General features: G+C 39.1%; 1 protein-coding gene and 1 long non-coding RNA gene across 2 annotated transcripts; both read left to right on the top strand.

Moving 5' to 3' along the window:
* The first annotated feature begins 236 nt into the window (after positions 1-236).
* Positions 237-23,590, top strand: LOC131706931 (putative C-type lectin domain family 20 member A). Its single transcript, XM_059008877.1, has 5 exons — positions 237-358; positions 6,981-7,028; positions 11,128-11,472; positions 22,475-22,816; positions 23,520-23,590. The coding sequence occupies exons 2-5, from the start codon at positions 6,992-6,994 to the stop codon at positions 23,588-23,590; spliced, it is 795 nt and encodes a 264-aa protein (XP_058864860.1). The 5' UTR covers positions 237-358; positions 6,981-6,991.
* A 1,396-nt stretch (positions 23,591-24,986) lies between these two features.
* LOC131707045 (uncharacterized) lies at positions 24,987-27,548 on the top strand. The gene is made up of 3 exons (XR_009310935.1): positions 24,987-25,030; positions 26,174-26,262; positions 26,494-27,548. It is a non-coding gene; the product is annotated as an uncharacterized LOC131707045 (long non-coding RNA).
* The last annotated feature ends 69 nt before the right edge of the window (positions 27,549-27,617 follow it).

Genomic DNA, 27,617 nt, shown 5'->3' with positions numbered 1-27,617 from the left:
TACACTGCAGTGAGCCGCACACAAGTACACTGCAATGAGCCTCACACAAGTACACTGCAGTGAGCCCCACACAAGTACAAAGCAGACGCCTCTTTAGCTGAACTATTTGGATTTAAGTATATCTGACTTATAAATCACTATGGTAATCAGCTCCTAATCAGAAGCAATGTGTTTGTTCCTTAGTGCACCTTTTTAAAATGGGAGTGACAGTCACTGTGTAAAGTATGAAGTCATTGGCTGTGCTGTTTGTCTCCACCCATCATACTCAGTATATCATATCATGTCTAAACTGAGCGTCATCTTGTCAGCGCGTTTCCAGCCGGGGAGGAGAACACTTTGGCACTGCTTTGAGTGTAAGGTAAGACTTTCCTAAAACATGATCTCGATGTATGTGTCTGTATGTGCATTACTAAATATCCATCAAAAAAACAACAGCAGCATGTATATATTTGAAATTCCTGTGTCCCAACAGGTTTTAAATGATATATATATATATATATATATATATATATATATATATATATATATATATATATATATATATATTAGTGAATATATTCATTACTCATATAGATTTATAATGTCGAAATTTGACCAACATTATTATTATTATTATTATTATTATTATTATTATTATTATTATTATTATTATTATTATATTTGGATGTATTGCTTATGTTTCTTTTTTATATTTGTATTGTTTTACTGCAGATGATTGTATTCATATATTTTCTATTCTGTTTAAGTCTGTTTTGATGAGTTAAATGCGGGCATCATTTGAGCAGGAATTCTTATATATATATACTCCTCTGTTTGTATCCTGGGACACTATCACCCTTCATTTAAATATGCTTTATTTTGCTCTTATCTGCCCCCTATTTTACTGCATTTAATCCTGTACTTCAGAATACTGTAATCTGCCAAGTGTTTAACCTGTAGTACTTTGTATTTAATCACATCCTGATGTAACTATCACTATTTAATCATATCCTGATGTAACTATCACTATTATCTGCTGTATTATTGAATTGTGGTTTGTCACACTTGAACAAAAGTTATTGTATTTCTTGCTCTTATTGTATTACTTGTATTGTAAAACTTGAAATGTATTTGCTTACGATTGTAAGTTGCCCTGGATAAGGGCGTTTGCTAAGAAATAAATAATAATAATAATAATAATAATAATAATAATAATAATAATAATAATAATAATAATATATTCAATATGTGGCAGCATAAACACTCATTTGGTTGATGGAATTTGCCTGGGTGTGCTTTGCATAGCCTTGCTTAGCTCTGCTCACACCTGCTAAGGAAACATTCAAATCAGATGTTTTCAATAATTAAAAGTGCAATCCTGGGTCTTTATGCAAACACAGTGAAACGAAATCATTCTAATTGATGATGTGTATTGCATGTATTATTGTTTGCTTCATGCAATAGTACTTGTCCATTTTAATTTGAATCTTATAAGTGACTGATCGTGTGAAGCAGTTTATTTTATCAATGTGTCTCACAGGGTTCGGGTGCAGCAGCACAGCTGTAGGCTACTCGTTTTACTTGAAGTGATTTACCTGGAGTGGATTCCGTATATTAATATCTTCACGTCTGTTGCATGCAAACGGTTTTTAAAAGTTTAATTTTCATCTAGTTAGTGGCTGATGTGTAAAGCGCTGGATTATCACAGTAGCGGCTGCATGACAGCAGCTTAGCAGCGGTGTTGTGATGCTGCACAACTGTGGAGTTAGAATTGGAACAAAACCTCTTACAAACTGGAAACGTCTTATTAAAATCTCAAACTCAGCGAGTTAACTAACCCCGTACTCTTTAAAATAATGTTTGCCATTTTAAATACTAAAGCACTGTGAAGTGTTGACAGGTCCTAATAAATGTGAAATTCAAACTATTCATACGAGACAGTCAGCTAAACGATACGAGAAACAAAACAAGGAAAGTGATTTGTAAAAACAGCTACCTCACAATCATTACCACAGTAAGGATCTGACTGGATCTTTACAAAGCTTGATCCCGTGTCTCAAACAGCTTGGCTCAGTGTGGAATCATATTGTTATGCAGATAACAGAGCGAATAGGATTTTATTTAGTTAAGTAATTTCATCTTTTATTTATATACATTTGTATTTGAGCAATTCATATTTGTCCCTCGAACTCGGACCCGAGACTTTTGATCCTAAACTCTCCACGCTGCCCAGTTGCCGGTGTTACGACGAATTCAGTGCCCCCTAGGATTCATGTGTCCCCGGTGGATGTGCGCATGCGCTCAACGGGAGCGTGTGATTCCTCGCTCACGACGCAAAGCGCCTAACCTGTCATTGCAATCCACTAGATAAGATAGAGCAGCGCCTGCTGCAAAGTGAACGTGCGGTCTGCTGCAAACGGGAGCGAGTTTATTGCTTCTGGACGGAAAATGTTTGTATAAGCTTGTGATTTCAGCGATTCTACATCCAGAATAGATTGTTTAAATACAGTAACAACAGCAGCAACTATATATTGTGTTTCTTCAAATGTGTATAAATGTATTACTTACTCTTATTAGGACGGATGTATTGAATGTACTCTTACTATATTGTGATGATCGAACTGTACATGGATATATTTTAGTAAAAGTTGCTCTGAAGTTATTGTATATTTTATCTGCTCTTACTGCATTGTGAAATATGTATATTTTGTGACAGCTGTAAGTCGCCCTGAGTGAGGGCGTCTGCTAAGAAAATTAATAAGAAGAAAAACAACAACAACAACAACGCAACGGTAATTAAATGAAGTCTTGTGAGGAACTGTACGTGTATGTTTCACAGAGCACAATAAACACATTGAAACACTCTCGTTTATATGTATTTATTATTATTACTACAGAGGTCATCTACTACGTGTAAATTAATCCAGTTATTTTATAATTCAGTTAAATGCAGTACAATCTTCTAAATGTTTATTTACTTAATTATTTGTAAGCAATTTAATTCCTGACAGCTTTTCACAACTGTCGCACGCACGCACACACACACACACACACACACACACGCACGCACGCACATATTTGGTGTCCCCTCTGTAAATTAAGCAGCAGCTCGCTCGCGTCTAGTGTGGATCGGCCGTTTTAAACGTCATCTGTTGTTTTTTTTTTATTTTACAAAAAACGGACCTACTGACAGTGTTGTGAGGAGCGTGCAGTAGCAGAAAAGATTCTGGAAACTTGTGCATACATACTTTAGTTTATTTCTCATTGAAGAACATATTTTTCTTTTAAAATATTACTTGGTACTGTTTTTTTTTTGTCTGTTAATATTTAAATCGTGAAGTCACGCCCGTGACGAGGACAATAGAAACAGGCTTATTAAAATATATAGAAGTACAATGTTTCCATTATGATTCGATTTGTAATGTTTGATTTCCATATGAAATATTGAGAGATGATGAGTGTATTATGTTAATTTATCAAATGAACAGCAGGGCATTGCAACGTATTCGATTGTATAATGATGAGTGTAGCAAATGTATTAAAAACCTATTTTAACCCTTTTGATCTAGTCATCTTAACGAAGATTATGGATCCAACAATGTACAGGGATATATTACTGTACAAAACACCTGTGTGAAGCGAGCAACAGTTGCTGGCAACATTATGCAACTTCTGGTAAGTCAGTCAGAGAGGGTCGAAATCGTATTTCAAAATAAAATTCCCAAATAATCTGCTAAAAAAATGCCTTACTGTATTTATCTTTATTTTAGTTTATATTGCTTATTGTATTTCTATTTGTTTGTATTTCTATTATATTATATATTTTGTATGTAAAAATCTGTCATGTGTATATTTCATACATTCCTGAAAAAATTAAGGATTGTGTTTTGTACAGTAATATATCCTGCTAAAAACTGTGCCCCTGGAGGAAATGGTGCCCCCTTGTTTATTGAGTGCAAATGCACAACAGAGTGACAAAATATGTTGAGTATGCATTCAGATGGCAAATAAAAAATAATTATAATCTCCTTTCAAGTTCAACATTTCTGTTATTGGTTTATCTGTGTGTGTGTGTGTGTGTGTGTGTGCATGCGTGCGTGCGTGCGTGCGTGCGTGCGTGTGTGTGACAGTTGTGAAAAGCTGTCAGGAATTAAATTGCTTACAAATAAATAAGTAAATAAACATTTAGAAGATTGTACTGCATTTAACTGAATTATAAAATAACTGGATTAATTTACACGTAGTAGATGACCTCTGTAGTAATAATAATAAATACATATAAACGAGAGTGTTTCAATGTGTTTATTGTGCTCTGTGAAACATACACGTACAATTCGTCACAAGACTTCATTTAATTACCGTTGCGTTGTTGTTGTTGTTGTTTTTCTTCTTATTAATTTTCTTAGCAGACGCCCTCACTCAGGGCGACTTACAGCTGTCACAAAATATACATATTTCACAATGCAGTAAGAGCAGATAAAATATACAATAACTTCAGAGCAGCTTTTACTAAAATATATCCATGTACAGTTCGATCATCACAATATAGTAAGAGTACATTCAATACATCCGTCCTAATAAGAGTAAGTAATACATTTATACACATTTGAAGAAACACAATATATAGTTGCTGCTGTTGTTACTGTATTTAAACAATCTATTCTGGATGTAGAATCGCTGAAATCACAAGCTTATACAAACATTTTCCGTCCAGAAGCAATAAACTCGCTCCCGTTTGCAGCAGACCGCACGTTCACTTTGCAGCAGGCGCTGCTCTATCTTATCTAGTGGATTACAATGACAGGTTAGGCGCTTTGCGTCGTGAGCGAGGAATCACACGCTCCCGTTGAGCGCATGCGCACATCCACCGGGGACACATGAATCCTAGGGGCACTGAATTCGTCGTTACACCTGCCTCGCTGCCTGGGGATGCTGCTCTGAGTAGCGACGGATCTATCCCTTCGTCTTTTGTCTCTCATAGAGAACGTCTTTATGTTTGTCTTCTCGTTGTCCTTGTTTGTCCAGCAGCTAAGACTCTTAGCAAGAGTTGCTTTTATCTGTGAGTAATTCTTTAGAGTGGAAGAAAGACTGAAGTCAACATCGTTGTAAATGGGTTTGTTTAGATTTTGTTTTTATTTGAATTGTTTTATCTTAACTTAGTAGTTACTCTCTCCTTTATAAACACCGCCCTCCCATAGCACTGCTTAGTGCGAATTAATTGGTTGAAACACTAAATGACAGCACGCACACAGCACTACTAATTGGTTGAAACGTTGAGTCATGACTTTCTTGCAGGCAGTGAAAATGCTCATTCATAAACTAAAGTTAACGAGAAAAGTTGCCGGTGCGGCTGGACCTCCACTTCCGCGTCCCTGGTGTTGTCTGTGTTCATTGATACGCTGTCCTCCTATTAAAGCTGTTAACTGGAATGGTAATGGTCTATGATACGGGTGTGTTGTTTGAACACGGTGTGCTTTTCTCTTACCTTTTCACTGCTGCAGCTTTCAGGTGTCTAAGAGCCTGTTATTTCCACTGAAATCTCCTCTCATGAACACATTGCCAGCGGTTTCAGCTGCATGTGAATATTGCGATTTAATGCGTGGTATGTTTGGTGTGCGTTGTGGCGGGTCAAAATAACTTTGAGATTTTTGGGGGATTTCTGATTATTTTGAAGTTTCATGTATTAATTTAAGTTTCATGTATTAGTTAAATGTATTAATTAAAGTCCAGTAATTCTGAACATGTCCCAAACTATTGCTGTTTACTTTTTAACAAACTGGGGGAGATGAGTTTTGTTTCTGCGAGTTAAGTGAGATTGAACCTCATGATAAAATCCGACCGAATCAAAGCCCTTAATTGTTACTGATACCAAGTGACAGAATGAACCTTTAGCTGAACTTTTCTGATGAAACGCATCATCTTCCCTTAGTGTCTCTTTGGATATTGCAGTTAGGTATTTTGACCACTTGATGGCAGTGTAAGTAACTTCAGTTCATCTTCCACCTTTCACAGGAGGCGCTCCATGAAAAAGTTCATTGCGCTTTCCGGCTAATCTTGAGGCTCAAATGGCCAATGTGTTTCAAAGTGTTTTAAAATATACATATACATACATAAATGACAGTAGCAGCGATATCTGCAATAAATCCTACCCTTACCTGGGAATGCTGGCATACGACTAAAACTCAAATCTCAGGAATTGAATTGCAAATCGCATTAATCAACACTTCAGAACCCAGCGAGCTGTAAGAAGCTTACTGGTGAAGTTTTAGTTTTGTGGTATTAAAACGCAGATCAGCCTGGTAAAGAGTTAATGATGTGCAAAAAGCAGGTTTCTCTACTATCAGAAACGTTAGCCTCTATAGATGTTTCGGATTCCATGTGACTATAATTGGATAAACTCTCGATTTCATACTAGTACGTTTAAACTCTCAAGAACTGCGTTTATTACCGTATTATGAGGACCCTCTGTTTGTGCGTGCACTCGCTTGAAGTATTTGTAATATTTTCAGTGTTGTTGAAATGTGTGTTTCATCAGTTACACGTGCTGGTAATGTGTTTGTGTTCAAGGCTCTTATTCCACTGTTACAGTGTAGTCGTTTATTATTCTAGATAGATGTATCTGTGTTTATTAGCTGGGGAGAATGAATTTGCTTTTGTATAATATTTTAGATACATATTAAAAAAAAGGGAATTCTGTTAAAACAGAAAATAAATGTTCTTGAGTAAACTACAAACAGGTTAGCAGGTTCAACATTTGTGAAAACTGTAGAAAAAGCACATATAGGTCTTAAGGATGTAAAAAATGAAACATAGATCTGTCTGAGAGCAAGGGTTTTATCTTTAAAATGAAATACATTCGTTTTATTTCTGCATCTCTGAATAAACAGCAGCTCCCACACATAATACAGTTATTGTAATCCAGTAGAGAAGCCAGTCCGGAGCCACCCGAAGCTTAACCTGCATTGAGGTGATTCATAGAAAGTCTTCTGTTTCTAATGCAGAGTCTGCTGTGATGGGGGAGAGAGGGCTGCTCATCCTTCTGCTTGCAGGTGAGTTTCCTTTATTTCTGCTTTTCTCTCTGTTTGCTTTGATATTGTCCACATTCCCTCTCAGAGAAGATCACGCGGTTCTTAAAGCTGCAGTGTCCCTCAATCACGTTCAATCTAAACTAACGTGTGATTCCTGGGTGTGAGTTCACTGCAGTCTTCCATACCACACATCAATAACCTTTTCTAATACACAGGACAGCTAAGCTGTTAACAGCAAAGCAAACGGAGCACACAGTTACCGTTCTCAGTTCGATTGAGCACCTCTTCAATGTGGCTCCTTCACACAGCAGCCCTGAAGGGACTGGCTGTTTTCTTTATATACCCTGCACCTGGCTCTAATTCACAATAATAGTCAGGTGCAGGTGAAAATTAGCAATAAAATAATAAAAAAAAAACAATTAACACACGTTTTTAGGCAGGGAGGATATTAACCTCCTCCCTGCTGTGTCTCTATATACAGCTCTGGAAAAAATTAAGAGACCACTGCAAAATTATCAGCTTCTCTGGTTTTACTATTTATAGGTATGTGTTTGGGTAAAATGAACATTTTTGTTTTATTCTATAAACTACTGACAACATTTCTCCCAAATTCCAAATAAAAATATTGTCATTTAGAGCATTTATTTGCAGAAAATGACAGCTGGTCAAAATAACAAAAAAGATGCAGTGTTGTCAGACCTCGAATAATGCAAAGAAAATAAGTTCATATTCATTTTTAAACAACACAATACTAATGTTTTAACTTAGGAAGAGTTCAGAAATCAATATTTGGTGGAATAACCCTGATTTTCAAGCACAGCTTTCATGCGTCTTGGCATGCTCTCCACCAGTCTTTCACATTGATGTTGGGTGACTTTATGCCACTCCTGGCGCAAAAATTCAAGCATCTCAGCTTTGTTTGATGGCTTGTGACCATCCATCTTCCTCTTGATCACATTCCAGAGGTTTTCAATGGGGTTCAGGTCTGGAGATTGGGCTGGCCATGACAGGGTCTTGATCTGGTGGTCCTCCATCCACACCTTGATTGACCTGGCTGTGTGGCATGGAGCATTGTCCTGCTGGAAAAACCAATCCTCAGATTTGGGGAACATTGTCAGAGCAGAAGGAAGCAAGTTTTCTTCCAGGACAACCTTGTACTTGACTTGATTCCAGCCAAAGCTGCCCGATTCCAGCCTTGCTGAAGCACCCCAGATCATCACCGATCCTCCACCACATTTCACAGTGGGTGCGAGACACTGTGGCTTGTAGGCCTCTCCAGGTCTCCGTCTAACCATTAGACGACCAGGTGTTGGGCAAAGCTGAAAATTGGACTCATCTGGGGGTGCTTCAGCAAGGCTGGAATCGGGCAGATTTGTCTTTGTGAAGGACGCATGAATCAAGCCAAGTACAAGTCGATTTAGGTCAGGGCTCTGACTGGGCCACTCAAGGACATTTACCTTTTTGTTCCTTAGCCACTCCAGTGTAGCTTTGACTGTGTGCCTTGGGTCGTTGTCATGCTGAAAGGTGAACTTCCGTCCCAGTTTCAGCTTTCTTGCAGAGGGCAGCAGGTTTTCCTCAAGGACTTCTCTGTACTTTGCTCCATTCATTTTCCCTTCTATCCTGACAAGTGCCTGCTGTCCCTGCTGATGAGAAACATCCCCATAACATGATGCTGCCACCACCATGCTTCACAGGAGGGACGGTGTTACCTGGTGATGTGCTGTGTTGGGTTTGTGCCAGACATAACGCTTTGCATTTAGGACAAAAAGTTCCATTTTAGTTTCGTCTGACCAAAAAAAACTTTTTGTCACATGGCTACAGAATCTCCTGAGTTTTTTTGCATACTTCAAATGGGATTCAAGGTGGGCTTTCTTGAGTAATGGCTTCCTTGTTGCCACCCTACCATACAGGCCAGATTTGTGGAGTGCTTGGGATATTGTTGTCACATGCACACTTTGATCAGTCTTGGCCATAAAAGCCTGTATCTCTTGCAAAATTGCCATTGGCCTCTTGGTAGCCTCCCTTATCAGTCTCCATCTTGCTTGGTCATCCAGTTTGGAGGGACAGGCTGATCTAGGCAGGGTCTTGGTGGTGCCATACACTTTCCACTTCTTAATAATCGTCTTGACCGTGCTCCAAGGGATATTCAAGGCCTTTGATATTTTTTTATACCCATCCCCTGATCTGTGCCTTTCAACAACTTTGTCCCGGAGTTCTTTTGAAAGCTCCTTGGTGCTCATGGTTGAGTCTTTGCTTTGAAATGCACTACCCAGCAGAGGGAACCTACAGGAACTGCTGAATTTATCCTGAAATCATGTGAATCACTACAATTTAACACAGGTGGAGGCCACTTAACTTGGTGTGTGATTTTGAAGAATTGCTATTACAAGGGGGGTGGACATTTATCCAACCAAGCTATTTCAGTTTTTATTTTTAATTAATTTTCTACACATTTCTAGAATATTTTTTTTCACTTGGAAGTGGGGTAAGATGTGTAGATAAATGAAAAAAAAACTGTTTTAATGCATTTTAATTCCAGGCTGTAAGGCAGTGTGGAGTAGTGCTTAGGGCTCTGGACTCTTGACGAGGGTCGTGGGTTCAATCCCAGGTGGGGGGACACTGCTGCTGTACCCTTGAGCAAGGTACTTTACCTACATTGCTCTAGTAAAAACCCAACTGTAAAATGGGTAATTGTATGTAAAAATAATGTGATATCTTGTAACAATTGTAAGTCGCCCTGGATAAGGGCGTCTGCTAAGAAATAAATAATAATAATAATAACAAAAGGTGAACATTTTGAAAGGGGGTGTAGACTTTCTATAGGCACTGTATATACCATGTCCTATACAAACTACAGACTGGCAGTAATGTAAATATGTCATGATAATGTACCGCAATTTGCTGAAACTAAGGTAGCTGCATGATCTTTTTTCTGCGAGAGTGTGGCAATGTGCTCCGCCCCTGTGTGCATTGCTGTGTTGTATGTTGCGTGTGTTAATGTTGGTGTATAGAGATTGGTACACAGGATATAAACGGGTCTGTGTTTCACGTGTGATTTAAATTGTATATTTGTATTTAGGCACGGGATTGCACATCACTGCACGTGCATTTAAAGTATAGTATGTGAGCACGGGGTTGCACAGAATTCATTCACATGCTGGGATTCAAGTGAATAATTAATTAGTAATTGAATCCCAGCACAACAGTATATATAGAGACACGTAGCACTCACTCGGGGTTGGGTGTTCGAGAGTGGAGAACGGGTGAGGAGAAGGAGGAAAGTAAATTAAATTAAATTAAATTAAACTAAACTAAAATAACCATTTATTTTACTATCCGTGTTTGTTTGTCTCCATGCACCGTTTGTCTGTATAGTCCGTTTTGTTTGTCTATTTATTTTGGCGTAAAGTGCCGTGTCCAGTTTTTTGTTCTGTTTATTAAATGCTGAGCGAAACCATTCGCTCAGCTCCACCAAACCACATCTCTCTGTCGTTTTATTTCCTGGCTCTGGTCTGACGCCACCCACTCCGGCCGTCTTTGTGACAGTGAGGTAAAAGCGTGCTGTATAATAACAGATCACTGTTTCATAAATCATTAGGAACTAACTGTAGTTTTAACCATGTCTGAGTCTTTTCAACTTGGGTTCTGGAAAAAAAAAAGCCAGGATAAAGAAAAAACTGAAAAAGAGTTGTGTGAACCTAGTGCCTCTGCCACTTTTTGTCTTGGATTTCGTGAAGCAAAAATGGTTATTAATCACTAATTGATTGATTGTGTTCACTGTTAAATAAAAGTTTTTTTTCATCCAAACTGAAATCCTGTCGACTCTGTGGTGATTGAAGATCTCCAGGCACGTTCTCCATCAAGTGCGCAGGTGTCAGCCCCTGATTGTCTGCTCAATGCTGGCCTGGTTAAACTGAAATACCTCCCTTCTTCTTATTCACCCCTATGCTGGCTCATTTACTTTTCACAGTCTCCACTTCCTGTAGCCCTGTGTTACATGGGGGCAGGACCATTCTGAGAATGAGCTGCTCTAGGATGTTATCCTGTCTCAGTCTGTGAGTCTTTCACTCCAGCAGTTACCAGTATTTTAATGTTTTTTTGTTTGTTTGTTTCTTTTCAGGGTTTTGTGTGCCTGCTTACAATCAGATCATTAAACACGTGTTTGTGAATACTCTGAAGAGCTGGTCTGCAGCTCAGACGTACTGTAGAATGAAGCACACAGACCTGGCCACTGTGCACAGCCAGGAAGAAACACAGCAGCTCTTAAATATTGCAGGAGCTTCTCTCAGTGATTCTGCCTGGATCGGGCTGTATCGTGATGACACACAGAACTGGCAGTGGTCTAACGGCGATGATGTCATCTACAAAAGCTGGACGGAAGACCTCTTCTGTGCTTCAATCAGTTTCTTGGGACAGTGGGAGGACAAAGTCTGCTCTGAGACAAAAGCTTTCATGTGCTACCGAGGTAAAGATGTAACTGTTTTACATTGCAATACTAATCTATTTATTATTATTATTATTATTATTATTATTATTATTATTATTATTATTATTATTATTATTATTATACATAGGGAATGATAATTTTCCTGTAAACTTCAGTATTTTACAGTCTTATTATAAGCCTACATGGTGGTGGTGTCAGACCCCTGTATAATAAGATTCCCCTGTATAATAAGATTCTCGTGTATAATAAGATTCTCGTGTACAATAAGATTCCCCTGTATAATAAGATTCTCGTGTATAATAAGATTCCCCTGTATAATGAGATTCTTGTGTATAATAAGGTTGATGACAAAGCTGCTCAAACAAACTCTACCACCAGTACATGAACACAGCAATCATCCAACTCCACTTCAAAATCAAGCTCATGTTCTACTCTGATTCTTAGTGGTCATGTGGTTTTCTGTGGCAGTATGTCATCTGAAACCGAGTTCTACAATGTCAGTCTCTTATGTCACCATGTATTATAATTAGGGGTCTACTTAAATCGCGGTAAATTTACGTATTTTTCACGGGTATGTTGCGGAATAAAATTAGGATTTCGCGGACCTGTTTAAAACATTAAATAAACCTAAGTAGACAGTATTTCAGAGCAGTATAAAGCTTAAAAATAGTGGTACTTGCTTCCTTACTAATACAGAGTGCTGTCATTTGTTAAAGGCGAGTATGCAGCATCCCCCTGCAGCTGAGTTGTCTATATATTGAGACTGCACGTCTGCATCCACTGAATTGGTTGGAAGTTAAGGCAAAGCTTTGCCAAGTTATACAGATGTGGAAATCGATTAGAAACAGCCCAAAAACTCGGTTACACAAGGGTGGGCATCTGGCATACTTCAATAAAGTCCATATATGCAGCACGCTCGTTGTCATGTTATTTGTCCCATCCAATAATTTATTTTATTAGTACTGAGTCAAAACAAAGAAGACGTGGCTATTCGGGTCTAAAATTACAACTAAGCAGCAGGTTGAAGCGAGGTGGCTGTGCTGGATCGTTTTAGTACTGATTTAACTTGCAGACAGGAATACTTCTTGTCTGGGCTGACTTTCCAGTTTGTTTTCTGAAAGCTGTTTATTTTACGTTCTGTTCAGCAGCCTCTGAAGTAGCATTTTGTTTAATGTGTGATTCTGAAGCTAAAATAGCGATCGATGGTATTTTCTCCAAATACACATTAAGATATGGAAAACAATGACCTCAGTCTGCATGTACAGTTTCTCTGGGAAATATCTTGAAACGATCATCATCTGAAATATACTTTGCTTTTTTTTGTCGTTCATTTCTACTATTTTACCTCCAATGCTGAAAACTAGATTTAAGCAACCTAAATCAAAACAATGCAGCACCAACCTTGTCCCGCCCCCTCCTGCACAGTACAGGTCAGATAAAAGCAGTAAAGACGCCCCGATAGACTGATTAAAACTTTGTCATTTGAATAGTAAACAAGAACGTTAACTGCTTTGGAGAATTTTTTTGTGTAAATGTTATTTGTGGACGTTTTTTGTTTGTTTGTTTTTTGCTTCAGTGCAATGCACACGGGACGGTGAAGGAATAAAAACGGGCTGTCTAAACAAGGAAGATACGTAGTTTGCGTCGCTTGCGTTGTGCAGTAGTAGTATTTAAACGCGGTTTCTTCTTTTTTCTCCCTCTCCGTACTTGTTTGTATGCATTGTCCCCTAAGAGGTGAATTTCGCGGTGACCCCTCAATTTCACGATTTCCTCGAAATCGCGATTTAGGTAGGTCTTCATGTGTGAAAAAGTTATTGCCCCCCCCCCCCCCCAGTTAATTAGGGTCAGCTGTTTGAGTACTTTGGTTAACAACCAGGCCTGATTTGTGCCAGCCCTGCCCAATATAAATCTGACTGACTTTGGTCCTTACCATCAGAGTGAAGTTGTCAGCACACAGGTTCTAGAGGCACATCATGCCACGAACAAAAGAAATTCATGAAGACCTCCAGAAAAATGTTGCTGATGCCTATCAGTCTGGAAAGGGTTACAAAGCCATTTCTAAGGCTCTGGGGCTCCACCGAACCACAGTCAGAGCCATATTGTCCAAATGGAGAAAGTTTGGGATAGTAGTGAATCTTCCCAGGAGTGGCTGTCCTGCCAAAATCTCTCCAAGATCACCCTAGAACAACATCCAGGGATCTACAGGCCTCTCTCGCCTCGGCTAAGGTCAGTGTTCATGACTCCACCATCAGAAGGACGCTGGGCAAAAATGGGATTCATGGCAGAGCAGCAAGGCGGAAACCATTGCTCACTAAGAAGAACATGAATGCTCGTCTCAAGTTTGCCAAAAAGCACCTGGATGATCCTCAAGAGTTCTGGAACAATGTTCTATGGACAGATGAGTCAAAAGTGGAACTTTTTGGCCGACATGGGCCCTGTTATGTCTGGTGAAAACCAAACACTGCATCCCACAGTAAGAACCTCATACCAGCGGTCAAGCATGGTGGTGGTAGTGTCATGGTTTGGAGATGCTTTGCTGCATCAAGACCTGGACGCCTTGCCATCATTGAAGGAACCATGAATTCTGATCTGTATCAGAGAATTCTACAGGAGAATTTCAGGCCATCCGTCCGTGAGCTGAAGCTGAAGTGCAGTTGGGTCATGCAGCAAGACAATGATCCGAAACACACAAGCAAGTCTACATCAGAATGGCTGAAGAACAAGAAATTTAAAGTTTTGGAATGGCCTAGTCAAAGTCCAGACTTAAACCCCATTGAGATGTTGTGGCAGGACCTGAAACGAACAGTTCATGCTTGAAAACCCACAAATGTCACTGAGTTGAAGCAGTTCTGCATGGAGGAGTGGGCCAAAATTCCTCCACGGCGTTGTGAGACACTAATCAATAACTACAGGAAGTGTTTGGTTGCAGTTATTGCTGCTAAAGGTGGCGTAACCAGTTATTGAGTCTAAGGGAGCGATTACTTTTTCACACGGGGGCGTTGGGTGTTGCATAACTTTCTTTAATAAATAAATGAAATATGTATCAACTTTTTGTGTTATTTGTTCATTCAGGGTCCCTTTTTATCTAATATTAGGTTTTGGTTGAAGATCTCATAACATTCAGTGTCAAAAATATGCAAAAATGCAGAAAATCAGACAGGGGCAAATACCTTTTCACGGCCCTGTGTAATATATATATATATATATACACACACACACACACTTGTACAAGCTGGTGTTATGTATTCAACAAACAGCTCTCTCATATACACATATACTTGTATTGTATTTGGTAGCAAGGACCCTGTGAACTCCAGTTCACTTCATTTTTAGTGAAAAGAGGGGTGGATGATAGTGAACCATGAGCTCACATTCAATTAATTTTGAAAAGGGAGTCACCAGTACTTTTTTAAATACTATTCACACAAAGATAAGAGCTGTCAAAACAGAGAAAATAATTAGATCTAATTGGGTCTTCTGACATATTAAATGGAGCAAAAACTCTAAAAACACAAGATGCATGGTCCATGCTCTGAAGATCTCTGAAAAAGCTGGTTGCTGTTTGATCGTATTTAGAAGTATCTGCTTTTGAAGACTGTTGTTCTTGTTGTATTTTTTTTATATACAGTACTGTGCAAAAGTTTTAGGCAGGTGTGAAAAAATGCTGTAAAGTAAGAATGCTTTCAAAAATAGACATGTTAATAGATTATATTTATCAATTAACTAAATGCAAAGTGAGTGAACAGAAGAAAAATCTAAATCAAATCCATATTTGGTGTGACCACCCTTTGCCTTCAAAACAGCATCAATTCTTCTAGGTACACTTGCACAAAGTCAGGGATTTTGTAGGCATATAGTCAGGTGTATGATTAAACAATTATACCAAACAAGTGCTAATGATCATCAATTCAATATGTAGGTTGAAACACAATCATTAACTGAAACAGAAACAGCTGTGTAGGAGGAATAAAACTGGGTGAGGAACAGCCAAACTCAGCTAACAAGGTGAGGTTGCTGAAGAGTTTACTGTCAAAACTCATACACCATGGCAAGACTGAGCACAGCAACAAGACACAAGGTAGTTATACTGCATCAGCAAGGTCTCTCCCAGGCAGAAATTTCAAGGCAGACAGGGGTTTCCAGATGTGCTGTCCAAGCTCTTTTGAAGAAGCACAAAGAAACGGGCAACGTTGAGGACCGTAGACGCAGTGGTCGGCCAAGGAAACTTACTGCAAATGGAGTTGGGGATTTGGTCAGAATTAATGGTCTCCTCAATGCTGAGAAGTACAGGCAGATACTTATCCATCATGCAATACCATCAGGGAGGCATCTGATTGGCCCCAAATTTATTCTGCAGCATGACAACGACCCCAAACATACAGCGAATGTCATTAAGAACTATCTTCAGCGTAAAGAAGAACAAGGAGTCCTGGAAGTGATGGTATGGCCCCCACAGAGCCCTGATCTCAACATCATCGAGTCTGTCTGGGATTACATGAAGAGAGAGAAGCAACTGAGGCTGCCTAAATCCACAGAAGAACTGTGGTTAGTTCTCCAAGATGTTTGGGCCAACCTACCTGCCGAGTTCCTTCAAAAACTGTGTGCAAGTGTACCTAGAAGAATTGATGCTGTTTTGACGGCAAAGGGTGGTCACACCAAATATTGATTTGATGTAGATTTTTCTTCTGTTCACTCACTTTGCATTTTGTTAATTGATAAATATAATCTATTAACATGTCTATTTTGAAAGCATTCTTACTTTACAGCATTTTTTCACACCTGCCTAAAACTTTTGCACAGTACTGTATATAAATTTAGTCATTGCCAATTATGTTTTATTATTTTCTTCCCAATTTGGAATGGCCAATTATTTTTAGGCTCAGCTCACCGCTGCGCTGACTCGGGAGGGCGAAGATGTCCTCCGAAGCGTGTGCCGTCAGCCGACCACTTTTTTCCACACTGCGGACTCACCATGCAGCCACCCAAGAGCTACAGCGTCGGAGGACAACGTCGGAGGACAAGTTTATTTGACCTTGTAATGTGCATCTATTTAAATAAATAAATAAAATATTGTGTGTTTCTTCATTTTTATACTTAAATATTTCAATAACAATAATATCTCAAACAGGTTAATAATGTTTCCAATAAGTTTTTGGCATTTCACAGGTTGATTTTTTTTTCTATGAAACTTGGAAAGAGGTTGAAATTGGCCTGTTTATAAAATTCTATAATAATATTTAAGATTTCAGGGGTTTATAAAATTATATATTAATATTTAAGATTTCAGGGGTTGAGTTTTCAAACATTACATACATTATTAAACCTTATCTAGCTCTGAAACTTCAAGATTCCAGATTTGAAATCCTTGAGAAATTGTGAAGCTACAGTATCCTCTAAGTTTTTTCTATGGACCTTGGAAAGAGGTTGAAATTGGCAGTTTTTAAAATGGTTTTATTAATATTTTCCATTTCCGGGGTCGATTTCTGTAAAATATGTGGTATTATAAAACCTTATCTAACTCTGAAACTGTTCAAGATATTTCAATTCTGATTTCAGATTTGAAATCCTTGAGAAATTGTGAAGCTACAGTACCCTCAGTTTTCCATTAGGCAGCATAGGGTTAAACGTCTCCCCTAAGTTTAAGAGTGTGCTCAGAGCAATAAAATAAGGAAGCGCGAATTTCACAATAGTCTATATTAAATAACATTTGGTTTTGGTTTATTTTATATGTTAAGGTAGTTTATTAATGAAGGGAAGCACAGAAATAAATTATTGCAGAGTTCTTTAATTAAACACAAACTGAAATCTTCTTCTCAGTAATTAATTATGTACTGCATAGACAGCTGAAATACGCTGAAAAGTATTTACTTGGGTAGTCTACTGTATGTACTGGACTTTTTTCCTTTACACAACTAAGATATACATAGACTCAAACAATGGTTTTCTGCGATCTTAAATTAAAATGCTTTTAGGATATTAATTTAAGTTTGTTTATAAATGATGTGTTCACGTGAGTTGTTATTTTATAATGTCTCCGGGAGGCAGTATTGGATGAGTTTATTCTATTTTATAATGACTCCGGGAGGCACTGTCGTACGGGAGGCAGGATCGGATGAGTTTATTCTATTTTATAATGTCTCCGGGAGGCACTGTCGTACGGGAGGCAGTATTGGATGAGTTTATTCTATTTTATAATGTCTCCGGGAGGCACTGTCGTACGGGAGGCAGTATTGGATGAGTTTATTCTATTTTATAATGACTCCGGGAGGCACTGTCGTACGGGGAGGCAGTATCGGATGAGTTTATTCTGTTTTATAATGTCTCCGGGAGACACTGTCGTACGGGAGGCAGGATTGGATGAGTTTATTCTATTTTATAATGTCTCCGGGAGGCAGGATTGGATGAGTTTATTCTATTTTATAATGTCTCCGGGAGGCACTGTCGTACAGGGAGGCAGGATTGAATGAGTTTATTCTATTTTATAATGTCTCCGGGAGGCACTGTTGTACGGGGAGGCAGGATTGGATGAGTTTATTCTATTTTATAATGTCTCCGGGAGGCAGGATCGGATGAGTTTATTCTATTTTATAATGTCTCCAGGAGGCACTGTCGTACGGGGAGGCAGGATTGGATGAGTTTATTCTATTTTATAATGTCTCCGGGAGGCAGGATCGGATGAGTTTATTCTATTTTATAATGTCTCCAGGAGGCACTGTCGTACGGGGAGGCAGGATTGGATGAGTTTATTCTATTTTATAATGACTCCGGGAGGCACTGTCGTACGGGGAGGCAGGATTGGATGAGTTTATTCTATTTTATAATGACTCCGGGAGGCACTGTCGTACGGGGAGGCAGGATTGGATGAGTTTATTCTATTTTATAATGTCTCCGGGAGACACTGTCGTACGGGAGGCAGGATTGGATGAGTTTATTCTATTTTATAATGACTCCGGGAGGCACTGTCGTACAGGGAGGCAGGATTGGATGAGTTTATTCTGTTTTATAATGTCTCTGGAGTCACTGTCATACAGGGAGGCAGGATTGGATGAGTTTATTCTATTTTATAATGTCTCCGGGAGGCAGGATTGGATGAGTTTATTCTATTTTATAATGTCTCCAGGAGGCAGGATTGGATGAGTTTATTCTATTTTATAATGTCTCCGGGAGGCACTGTCGTACGGGGAGGCAGGATTGGATGAGTTTATTCTGTTTTATAATGTCTCCGGGAGGCACTGTCGTACGGGAGGCAGTATCGGATGAGTTTATTCTATATTATAATGTCTCCGGGAGGCACTGTCGTACAGGGAGGCAGGATTGGATGAGTTTATTCTATTTTATAATGTCTCCGGGAGGCACTGTCATACGGGGAGGCAGGATCGGATGAGTTTATTCTGTTTTATAATGTCCCCGGGTGTCACTGTCGTACAGGGAGGCAGGATTGGATGAGTTTATTCTATTTTATAATGTCTCCGGGAGGCAGTATCGGATGAGTTTTATTCTATTTTATAATGTCTCAGGGAGGCACTGTCGTACGGGAGGCAGGATTGGATGAGTTTATTCTATTTTATAATGTCTCCGGGAGGCACTGTCGTACGGGAGGCAGGATTGGATGAGTTTATTCTATTTTATAATGTCTCCGGGAGGCACTGTCGTATGGGAGGCAGGATTGGATGAGTTTATTCTGTTTTATAATGACTCCGGGAGGCACTGTCGTACGGGAGGCAGGATTGGATGAGTTTATTCTATTTTATAATGTCTCCGGGAGGCACTGTCGTACGGGAGGCAGGATTGGATGAGTTTATTCTATTTTATAATGTCTCCGGGAGTCACTGTCGTACGGGGAGGCAGGATTGGATGAGTTTATTCTGTTTTATAATGACTCCGGGAGGCACTGTCGTACAGGGAGGCAGGATTGGATGAGTTTATTCTATTTTATAATGTCTCCGGGAGTCACTGTCGTACGGGGAGGCAGGATTGGATGAGTTTATTCTGTTTTATAATGACTCCGGGAGGCACTGTCGTACAGGGAGGCAGGATTGGATGAGTTTATTCAATTTTATAATGCCTCTGGGAGGCACTGTCATACGGGAGGCAGTATCGGATGAGTTTATTCTATATTATAATGTCTCCGGGAGGCACTGTCGTACGGGGAGGCAGGATTGGATGAGTTTATTCTATTTTATAATGTCTCCGGGAGGCACTGTCGTACAGGGAGGCAGTATCGGATGAGTTTATTCTGTTATATAATGTCTCCGGGAGGCACTGTCATACAGGGAGGCAGTATCGGATGAGTTTATTCTATATTATAATGTCTCCGGGAGGCACTGTCGTACGGGGAGACAGTATCGGATGAGTTTATTCTATTTTATAATGTCTCCGGGAGGCACTGTCGTACGGGGAGGCAGGATTGGATGAGTTTATTCTGTTTTATAATGTCTCCGGGAGGCACTGTCGTACGGGAGGCAGTATCGGATGAGTTTATTCTATTTTATAATGTCTCCGGGAGGCACTGTCGTACGGGGAGGCAGGATTGGATGGGTTTTTATTCTATCTTATAATGCCTCCGGGAGGCACTGTCATACGGGAGGCAGGATTGGATGAGTTTATTCTATTTTATAATGTCTCCGGGAGGCACTGTCGTACGGGAGGCAGTATCGGATGAGTTTATTCTATTTTATAATGTCTCCGGGAGGCACTGTCGTACAGGGAGGCAGTATCGGATGAGTTTATTCTATATTATAATGTCTCCGGGAGGCACTGTCGTACGGGGAGGCAGGATCGGATGAGTTTATTCTGTTTTATAATGACTCCGGGAGGCACTGTCGTACGGGGAGGCAGTATCGGATGAGTTTATTCTATATTATAATGTCTCCGGGAGGCACTGTCGTACGGGGAGGCAGGATAGGATGAGTTTATTCTATTTTATAATGTCTCCGGGAGGCACTGTCGTACGGGAGGCAGTATCGGATGAGTTTATTCTATTTTATTATGACTCCGGGAGGCACTGTCGTACGGGGAGGCAGTATCGGATGAGTTTATTCTATATTATAATGTCTCCGGGAGGCACTGTCGTACGGGGAGGCAGGATTGGATGGATTTTTATTCTATCTTAGAATGCCTCCGGGAGGCACTGTCATATTGGTTATGACACCTGCACTGGTCTCAGTGAATTTATTTTGTTAGTTATTTCTTTCCACGGAGACTCTGCAGCGCACAGCTGCACGGGATACACTTGTAAGCAGATTGCATGCTTCCTTCCCTGGGGAAGAGGCTGAAAGCAGAGACATTGGGAAAAGTACTGGAATTATGTATTACTTTTGTATATATAAAATAGACCTACGTTAAGTTGAACAAGTTAAATAAGGATGAAACTGGTTTTGTTGCAAATGCTTTGACACAGTTTTTTTTTTTTCAGAAAATTTCAAATCATTTAATATATTTTTTTGTTATGAAAAGTTCAGTTTCATAAAAGTTGTCAGTACATGTTGGGATTTTTCATATTTGTTCCAGGTAGTACGATACCACAGAAATTGCTGGACATACTTAGCATTGTGTTTTAATATCCTCTAGAGAACACATTGTTTGAAAACAGTCCAGTCCTGAAACGATGACGTAAGTAACAGACATAGATTTGGGGTTCTGTGGTGACGTAGCCGCAAAGCATGCTGGTAGATCTAGCAAAACATTAACTGAGTCACGTGTGCAGAGCCTTGCTAGACATTACAGTGTTAACGTTTCCCTTGTGAGACCAGCTTGTCCTTTTCAGTTCATTGCAATTGACCCGCACAGTTCAGTATTAGCGCTCCATTCTGATATCTGGCACTGTCACGATAAACTAGAAGCAGCTCTGACAAGTAAAAAACGTTATTTAGAAGTTTATTAGAATAAGCTACGATGGGCTACTGTTTTATTTTCTCTGCTGGCTAGTAGAGAAAATGTGTTTAACAACCAAATTGGGTAAAACCAGAAGATATGGGAAGTATTGTCAGTCAGAATACAATAATAAGATTCTGCTGCTGCTGGGGGCTGAAGGGGACCCCAAGCCCTCTGCCTTTTTTCTGCCTCCTCATTTGTTTTGGTTACCAGCCTCCACTGACTTGACTGTAAAGACAGATTGTCTTGTTTTTGTAAAATGACACCATTTAGTCTATTGTTGTGTGAAATGTAATATAAAAAAATAAACAGTTGCACTTTTATACTGTGTATGTATACATAATACATCATTCCCCTGTGTTTGGACTTGTTCGTTATCAAAGTTATTAAACTGATTACAGGTCTATCTTAACTGCTGCAATTATGAAAACTAATCTCTGCATACTGCAGTAGGCTCTTGCTAGTCCCAGCTGACCTATAATCTGAAACATGCTATCACAATGACATGCATGCTGATAGCAGCTGTAGGAACCAAACGTGAAAATCTGAATTCAGTGATGAGCAAGAGAAACATCTGAGCAGTGTATTCACAGCCTCTGCTTGGCTCATGGGATGAGCTACAGGTGCTTACACTCAAGAGAGTCACCTCCTAATACCCTTTATCTCCTTAAACTGGCATTTCAACACAATGCAGTCAACCACACAGGACACTGTGAGCCAAAGTGTTGGGTTAAAGTACACCTGACAAATCGGTAATTCTGGGGAGTCTAATATACTTTTATACAGCTGATCACTTACAAATACATGACTTTTCCTTGTGTTATTTAAACAGAGTTTGAGAGCAGTTGGATTCTCATGTTAATAAAACCTTAATGAGCTGCATGTGATCTAATTGTTAGGTCCTGTAGTTTGAAATTGTAATGAGTTTGAGTGTTTTGAATACACCTGTGAGTGCCAAATTATATCATTATTTTTGGAATAACCTGAGAATTTAGCACCATATTGTAAATAAACACAAAAATGTGCTTGATTGTGGACAAGACACAGTTTCTGTTAAATGTGAGATTGAGGACAACACACAGTTTTGGGTTCAGAGCCAACACACCTCCACAGCTCCCAGCCTCTCATCTGCTGTTTGTGTTTACAGAGACCAGCATCATCACTGAGAGATACACCCTCATTCAAGAACTGAAAACCTGGACTGAAGCTCAGCAGTACTGTAGAAAATACCACACCGACCTCGTCAGTATAAAGAACGCCAGTGAAAATGAAGACCTAGTGAAGAAAGCACAGGGCACGTCCTTCTGGATAGGCCTGTTCAATGAGCCCTGGAAGTGGTCACACCAGGGGGATAGCTACACATTTCACTACTGGAGCAATGGGGAACCAAACAATGCGGGAGGCAATGATAAATGTGTGAGGATGTTCAAGAGTGGCACATGGGGTGACAAAGACTGCAGCGTTCTGTACCCCTTCTTCTGCTATGATGGTAAGGATCCCGGCTCAGTCTGTGTTCTTGTTCAGCTCAGTGTTTGTACCCCAGTCTGTCAGCAGGGACTCAGAGGCCCAGTCCATCTGATCCTACAGTAGCTGTCTGACCCCCAGAGCAGGGCAGGGTGTATCCTAGAGATCTGAAGAACCAGAAACCAGCCCCATCATTAAGAGTGTGTGAGCAGGGAGCAGCTACCCCTCACTGTTACACACAGGAGAGACATGTGCTGTAAAATACATTCTGATTGGGTATTTATTGTATTGATTTAAAAACATTGATTCCTTCAGGATGAGTGAGATAGCATGTCATTGTGAGCATTGCCCTGGTGGAGACAGCAGCATAGACACAGTTTCATTACAATATATTAAAACAATAGACTTGAAATATAAATGATACTTCTTTCATCCTCATACAGATCTAACCCCCTCAGACCCTCCTTCAACACGGCTCTCTGAAGGTATGGAGTGTAATCACTTCAGATTGATTAAAACCCTACAGCAGAAATGTGACTGTAATAAATTACTGAATTATTTTATTTATTGTAATTTATTCATTATTGATTCATTTGTTTCTACAGATGCAACCCCCTCAGACCCTCCTTCAACACGGCTCTCTGAAGGTATGGAGTTAGATCCTGCATTCAGTTGAATTTATTTTATTTATTATAATTTATTCATTATTGATTCATTTGTTTCTACAGATCCAACCCCCTCAGACCCTCCTTCAACACGGCTCTCTGAAGGTATGGAGTTAGATCCTGCATTCAGTTGAATTTATTTTATTTATTATAATTTATTCATTATTGATTCATTTGTTTCTACAGATGCAACCCCCTCAGACCCTCCTTCAACACGGCTCTCTGAAGGTATGGAGTGTAATCAGTTCAGTTTGATTGAAAGCCCACAGCAGAAATGTGACTGTAATAAATTACTCAATTATTTTATTTATTATAATTTATTCATTATCGATTCATCTGTTTCTACAGATCCAACCCCCTCAGACCCTCCTTCAACACGGTTCTCTGAAGGTATGGAGTGTAATCACTTCAGATTGATTAAAACCCTACAGCAGAAATGTGACTGTAATAAATTACTGAATTATTTTATTTATTATAATTTATTCATTATTGATTCATTTGTTTCTACAGATCTAACCCCCTCAGACCCTCCTTCAACACGGCTCTCTGAAGGTATGGAGTGTAATCAGTTCAGTTTGATTGAAAGTCCACAGCAGAAATGTGACTGTTAATAAATAAAATAATTAAATAATTGATATTTATTCATTATTGATTCATTTGTTTCTACAGATGCAACCCCCTCAGACCCTCCTTCAACACGACTCTCTGAAGGTATGGAGTTAGATCCTGCATTCAGTTGAATTTATTTTATTTATTATAATTTATTCATTATTGATTCATTTGTTTCTACAGATGCAACCCCCTCAGACCCTCCTTCAACACGGCTCTCTGGAGTGTAATCACTTCAGTTTGATTGAAAGCCCACAGCTGAAATGTGACTGATAAATTACTGAATTATTTTATTTATTATAATTTATTCATTATTGATTCATTTGTTTCTACAGATCTAACCCCCTCAGACCCTCCTTCAACACGGCTCTCTGAAGGTATGGAGTTAGATCCTGCATTCAGTTGAATTTATTTTATTTATTATAATTTATTCATTATTGATTCATTTGTTTCTACAGATGCAACCCCCTCAGACCCTCCTTCAACACGGCTCTCTGGAGTGTAATCACTTCAGTTTGATTGAAAGCCCACAGCTGAAATGTGACTGATAAATTACTGAATTATTTTATTTATTATAATTTATTCATTATTGATTCATTTGTTTCTACAGATGCAACCCCCTCAGACCCTCCTTCAACACGGATCTCTGAAGGTATGGAGTGTAATCACTTCAGATTGATTAAAACCCTACAGCAGAAATGTGACTGTAATAAATTACTGAATTATTTTATTTATTATTATTTCGTAATTATCGATTCATTTATTTCTGCAGATGCAACCCCCTCAGACCCTCCTTCAACACGGCTCTCTGAAGGTATGGAGTGTAATCACTTCAGATTGATTAAAACCCTACAGCAGAAATGTGACTGTAATAAATTACTGAATTACTTTATTTATTGTAATTTATTCATTTGTTTCTACAGATGCAACCCCCTCAGACCCTCCTTCAACACCACTCTCTGAAGGTATGGAGTGTAAACAGTTCAGTTTCATTCAAAGCACACAGCAGGAATAGCCATGTGAACCACTAGACCTGTTGAAGCCATGTGAGATTTGTGTGGAACTTTTCAGAAACAATACTGTAAAAGCTGAAGGATCTCAGTGTGCGATGGCTGTCTGACTCACACCTGGTACCTGCAGTGTAACTCAGGATGTCTGAACTACTTACTGTAGACATGTCCGTGCATTGCAATCCACACATGGGAATGTTAATAAGAGACAAACTAGAGTAGTGAAAAAATTAAGCTGACAAATGGTTATTGATTCAAAAACACTTTATATACAATCATATAAGCACAAGATTTAAACTGACTTTGGACAAGGCCTCAGTACAGCTCAGTGCATATGTTTGTATTAGAAAGCACGGATATCCATGGAGTCAATTCAAAAGAGATGAAAAGACTGACAAAACTTTAGAATGTTTGATATTTATACCTTTGTAAACAATTGTTGACTCCACTCTCATTTGTCTTATTTCTGTCCAATGATAGGTGTTTCCACTCTATCACTGCACATTCCCTGAGGGGGAAAAGGGAGCTTTGCATACCACGTTGTATCTAGCAGGGTGCATCCATCTTGTCTTTCAGTTCCCCTCCCCCATCTCACTCTATCTCTGCTAATCTCCTGCCTTTCAGCTTTTATCTCAGACACCCATCTGTGACCGAGTCGTGTTAGGCTATAAAAAAAACTGCACACAGCTGATTTTGCCGATGGGAAATGAAAGAACTCGAATCTTACACAATACTGTAAAGAAACTTAATATAAAAGCATATTAAACAACTGAATTAGTAAAACTTATAATTAATAACATAATTATTACCTCATGCAGAAAGCCATCACTACACTAGCATGCAATGAAATGGTGCTAATGTGCAACTGTTTAATACTTTTGAAAACTGCCCCAACACTAGACACTCATCTAAAAACAAGAGTGACATCTTTGAAAATCTACCTCTAAGTCTGCTTCTTGTGTTCTAGGTACCAGCACCCCACCTGAGCCCTGCACTTAACTCACATTCTGTGCAGCACATTGCACACTATGTGGGGTCTTATTGTTTTACATGGTGTTTATTTAATGGCTGTGTGAACTATTCTGTTTGTCTGCACAGATAAGATGGAAACATTAAGGGTCCAATTAAACGCACCCGCAGGAATGAATCTTGAAGACCCCAAAGTGAGCGAAGCCCTTTTAGAGCAGGTAGGTGACATTCCCTTTCAGAAACCCTACACTGCTTCCTGTGTACTGGACTTTGTATCAAACTAATCGGCTGGTCTCATTTCCATAAGACTGTTGAAGGCACTGCCCCAAATGTTCACTTTATGTATTCTCATTTCACACTTAGAAAGAGGGGGATAGATAAGGAGAGAGAAATAAAGAGACAGAGATGTGTTCTGTGATAACACTGAGTTTCTTGTGTTGCTGTTTCAGATTCGGGAGCACTTCTCCAAGAACGTTCCAATGGACGGTGTTAAGCTGCGCTGGAGAAAACAAGATGGACAGATTTTCCACAAGGAGGAGGAAGAGGAGAAGAAGGAGGAGAAGTGCTCCGAGCCGTGAGGCACCAACATTGATCTCTTATTAACAACTCAAACTTCTTCAAAAACACATTTAAAAGCTGGTATACGGGAGCATTAGTTTGAGATGGTACGACAGATTCAGAGTAGGATTAGGGGTTAATAAAGGCTTTTGAGTGTGCTTCATTATATTATGTGCCTCATGAATGTTATTAGTAACTAGAACTATAATTTAAATTAGCTGAATTGAGGGGTTTAGTTGTAGATGGATTTTACAATACCTACTGGGGCAATGTAGATTTATTTTGAGGTGTTAGTTTTAGTTTTAAAATAGTTTTACATTATTTGTGTAACTCAGATTTTTAATTGGGTGATGGGTATATTTTGGGTATTTTAATTTGATTTATAATATAGAGATAGAGATTATCTATATACTGTATCTCAGTTACTGCTACAACACTAACGTATAACAAGGTGATGGGTATGTTTTGGTTTCACAGTAATTCTAAGTTATATTACAATAGTTACTAGGGATTATATGAAGGCTTTTGGGTTTGTTTTATTTATGATGTAAAAAAAGCAAAACAATACAATATATACAGAGTGATTACAAAGGAAGTGGGCCATTTTACAAAGGCATGACGGAATACATGTACACCTTGCAAGTTCCTGTACAAACCCATAGGGGGCGCCACAAAACATTACAGGGGTGGGTGGGATAAAAAAACAATAATGCCATTATTTGTAGTCTTGATGCTTCAGAATCAGGGTTAATTGCTTATCAGACAGACAATGAAAATGATCTTGATCATGCAAAATTAAAATGAGAATAATACAAAGACTTTAAAAACGTGTACAGTTCACAACCACACAGTCAGGTCCACCCGATTCACTGCAGTCTGCTGGATACATGGGTTCAGGGCTTCTCTGCTGTGTATCAATATTAATACTGAACTAACTGTATGAGGAACAAGGCATTGGTTCACTGTTCATACTCTGTATTTATTTATTATTTCAATAAAGTTTTAATCTGAATCT

This window comes from Acipenser ruthenus, chromosome 38 (assembly GCF_902713425.1).
Source record: "Acipenser ruthenus chromosome 38, fAciRut3.2 maternal haplotype, whole genome shotgun sequence".
Classification (NCBI taxonomy): Eukaryota; Metazoa; Chordata; class Actinopteri; order Acipenseriformes; family Acipenseridae; genus Acipenser; species Acipenser ruthenus.
This window is presented reverse-complemented; position numbering and strand designations above follow the sequence as displayed.

What these genes read in the sequence shown, in the direction of transcription:
- LOC131706931 (XM_059008877.1), top strand. Translation starts at nt 6,992, where the DNA reads ATGGGGGAGAGAGGGCTGCTCATCCTTCTGCTTGCAG. An exon ending in AGCTTTCATGTGCTACCGAG is followed by an intron (nt 11,473 to 22,474) that starts GTAAAGATGTAA and finishes TTGTGTTTACAG; the next exon opens with AGACCAGCATCATCACTGAG. An exon ending in CCCCTTCTTCTGCTATGATG is followed by an intron (nt 22,817 to 23,519) that starts GTAAGGATCCCG and finishes TTGTTTCTACAG; the next exon opens with ATCCAACCCCCTCAGACCCT.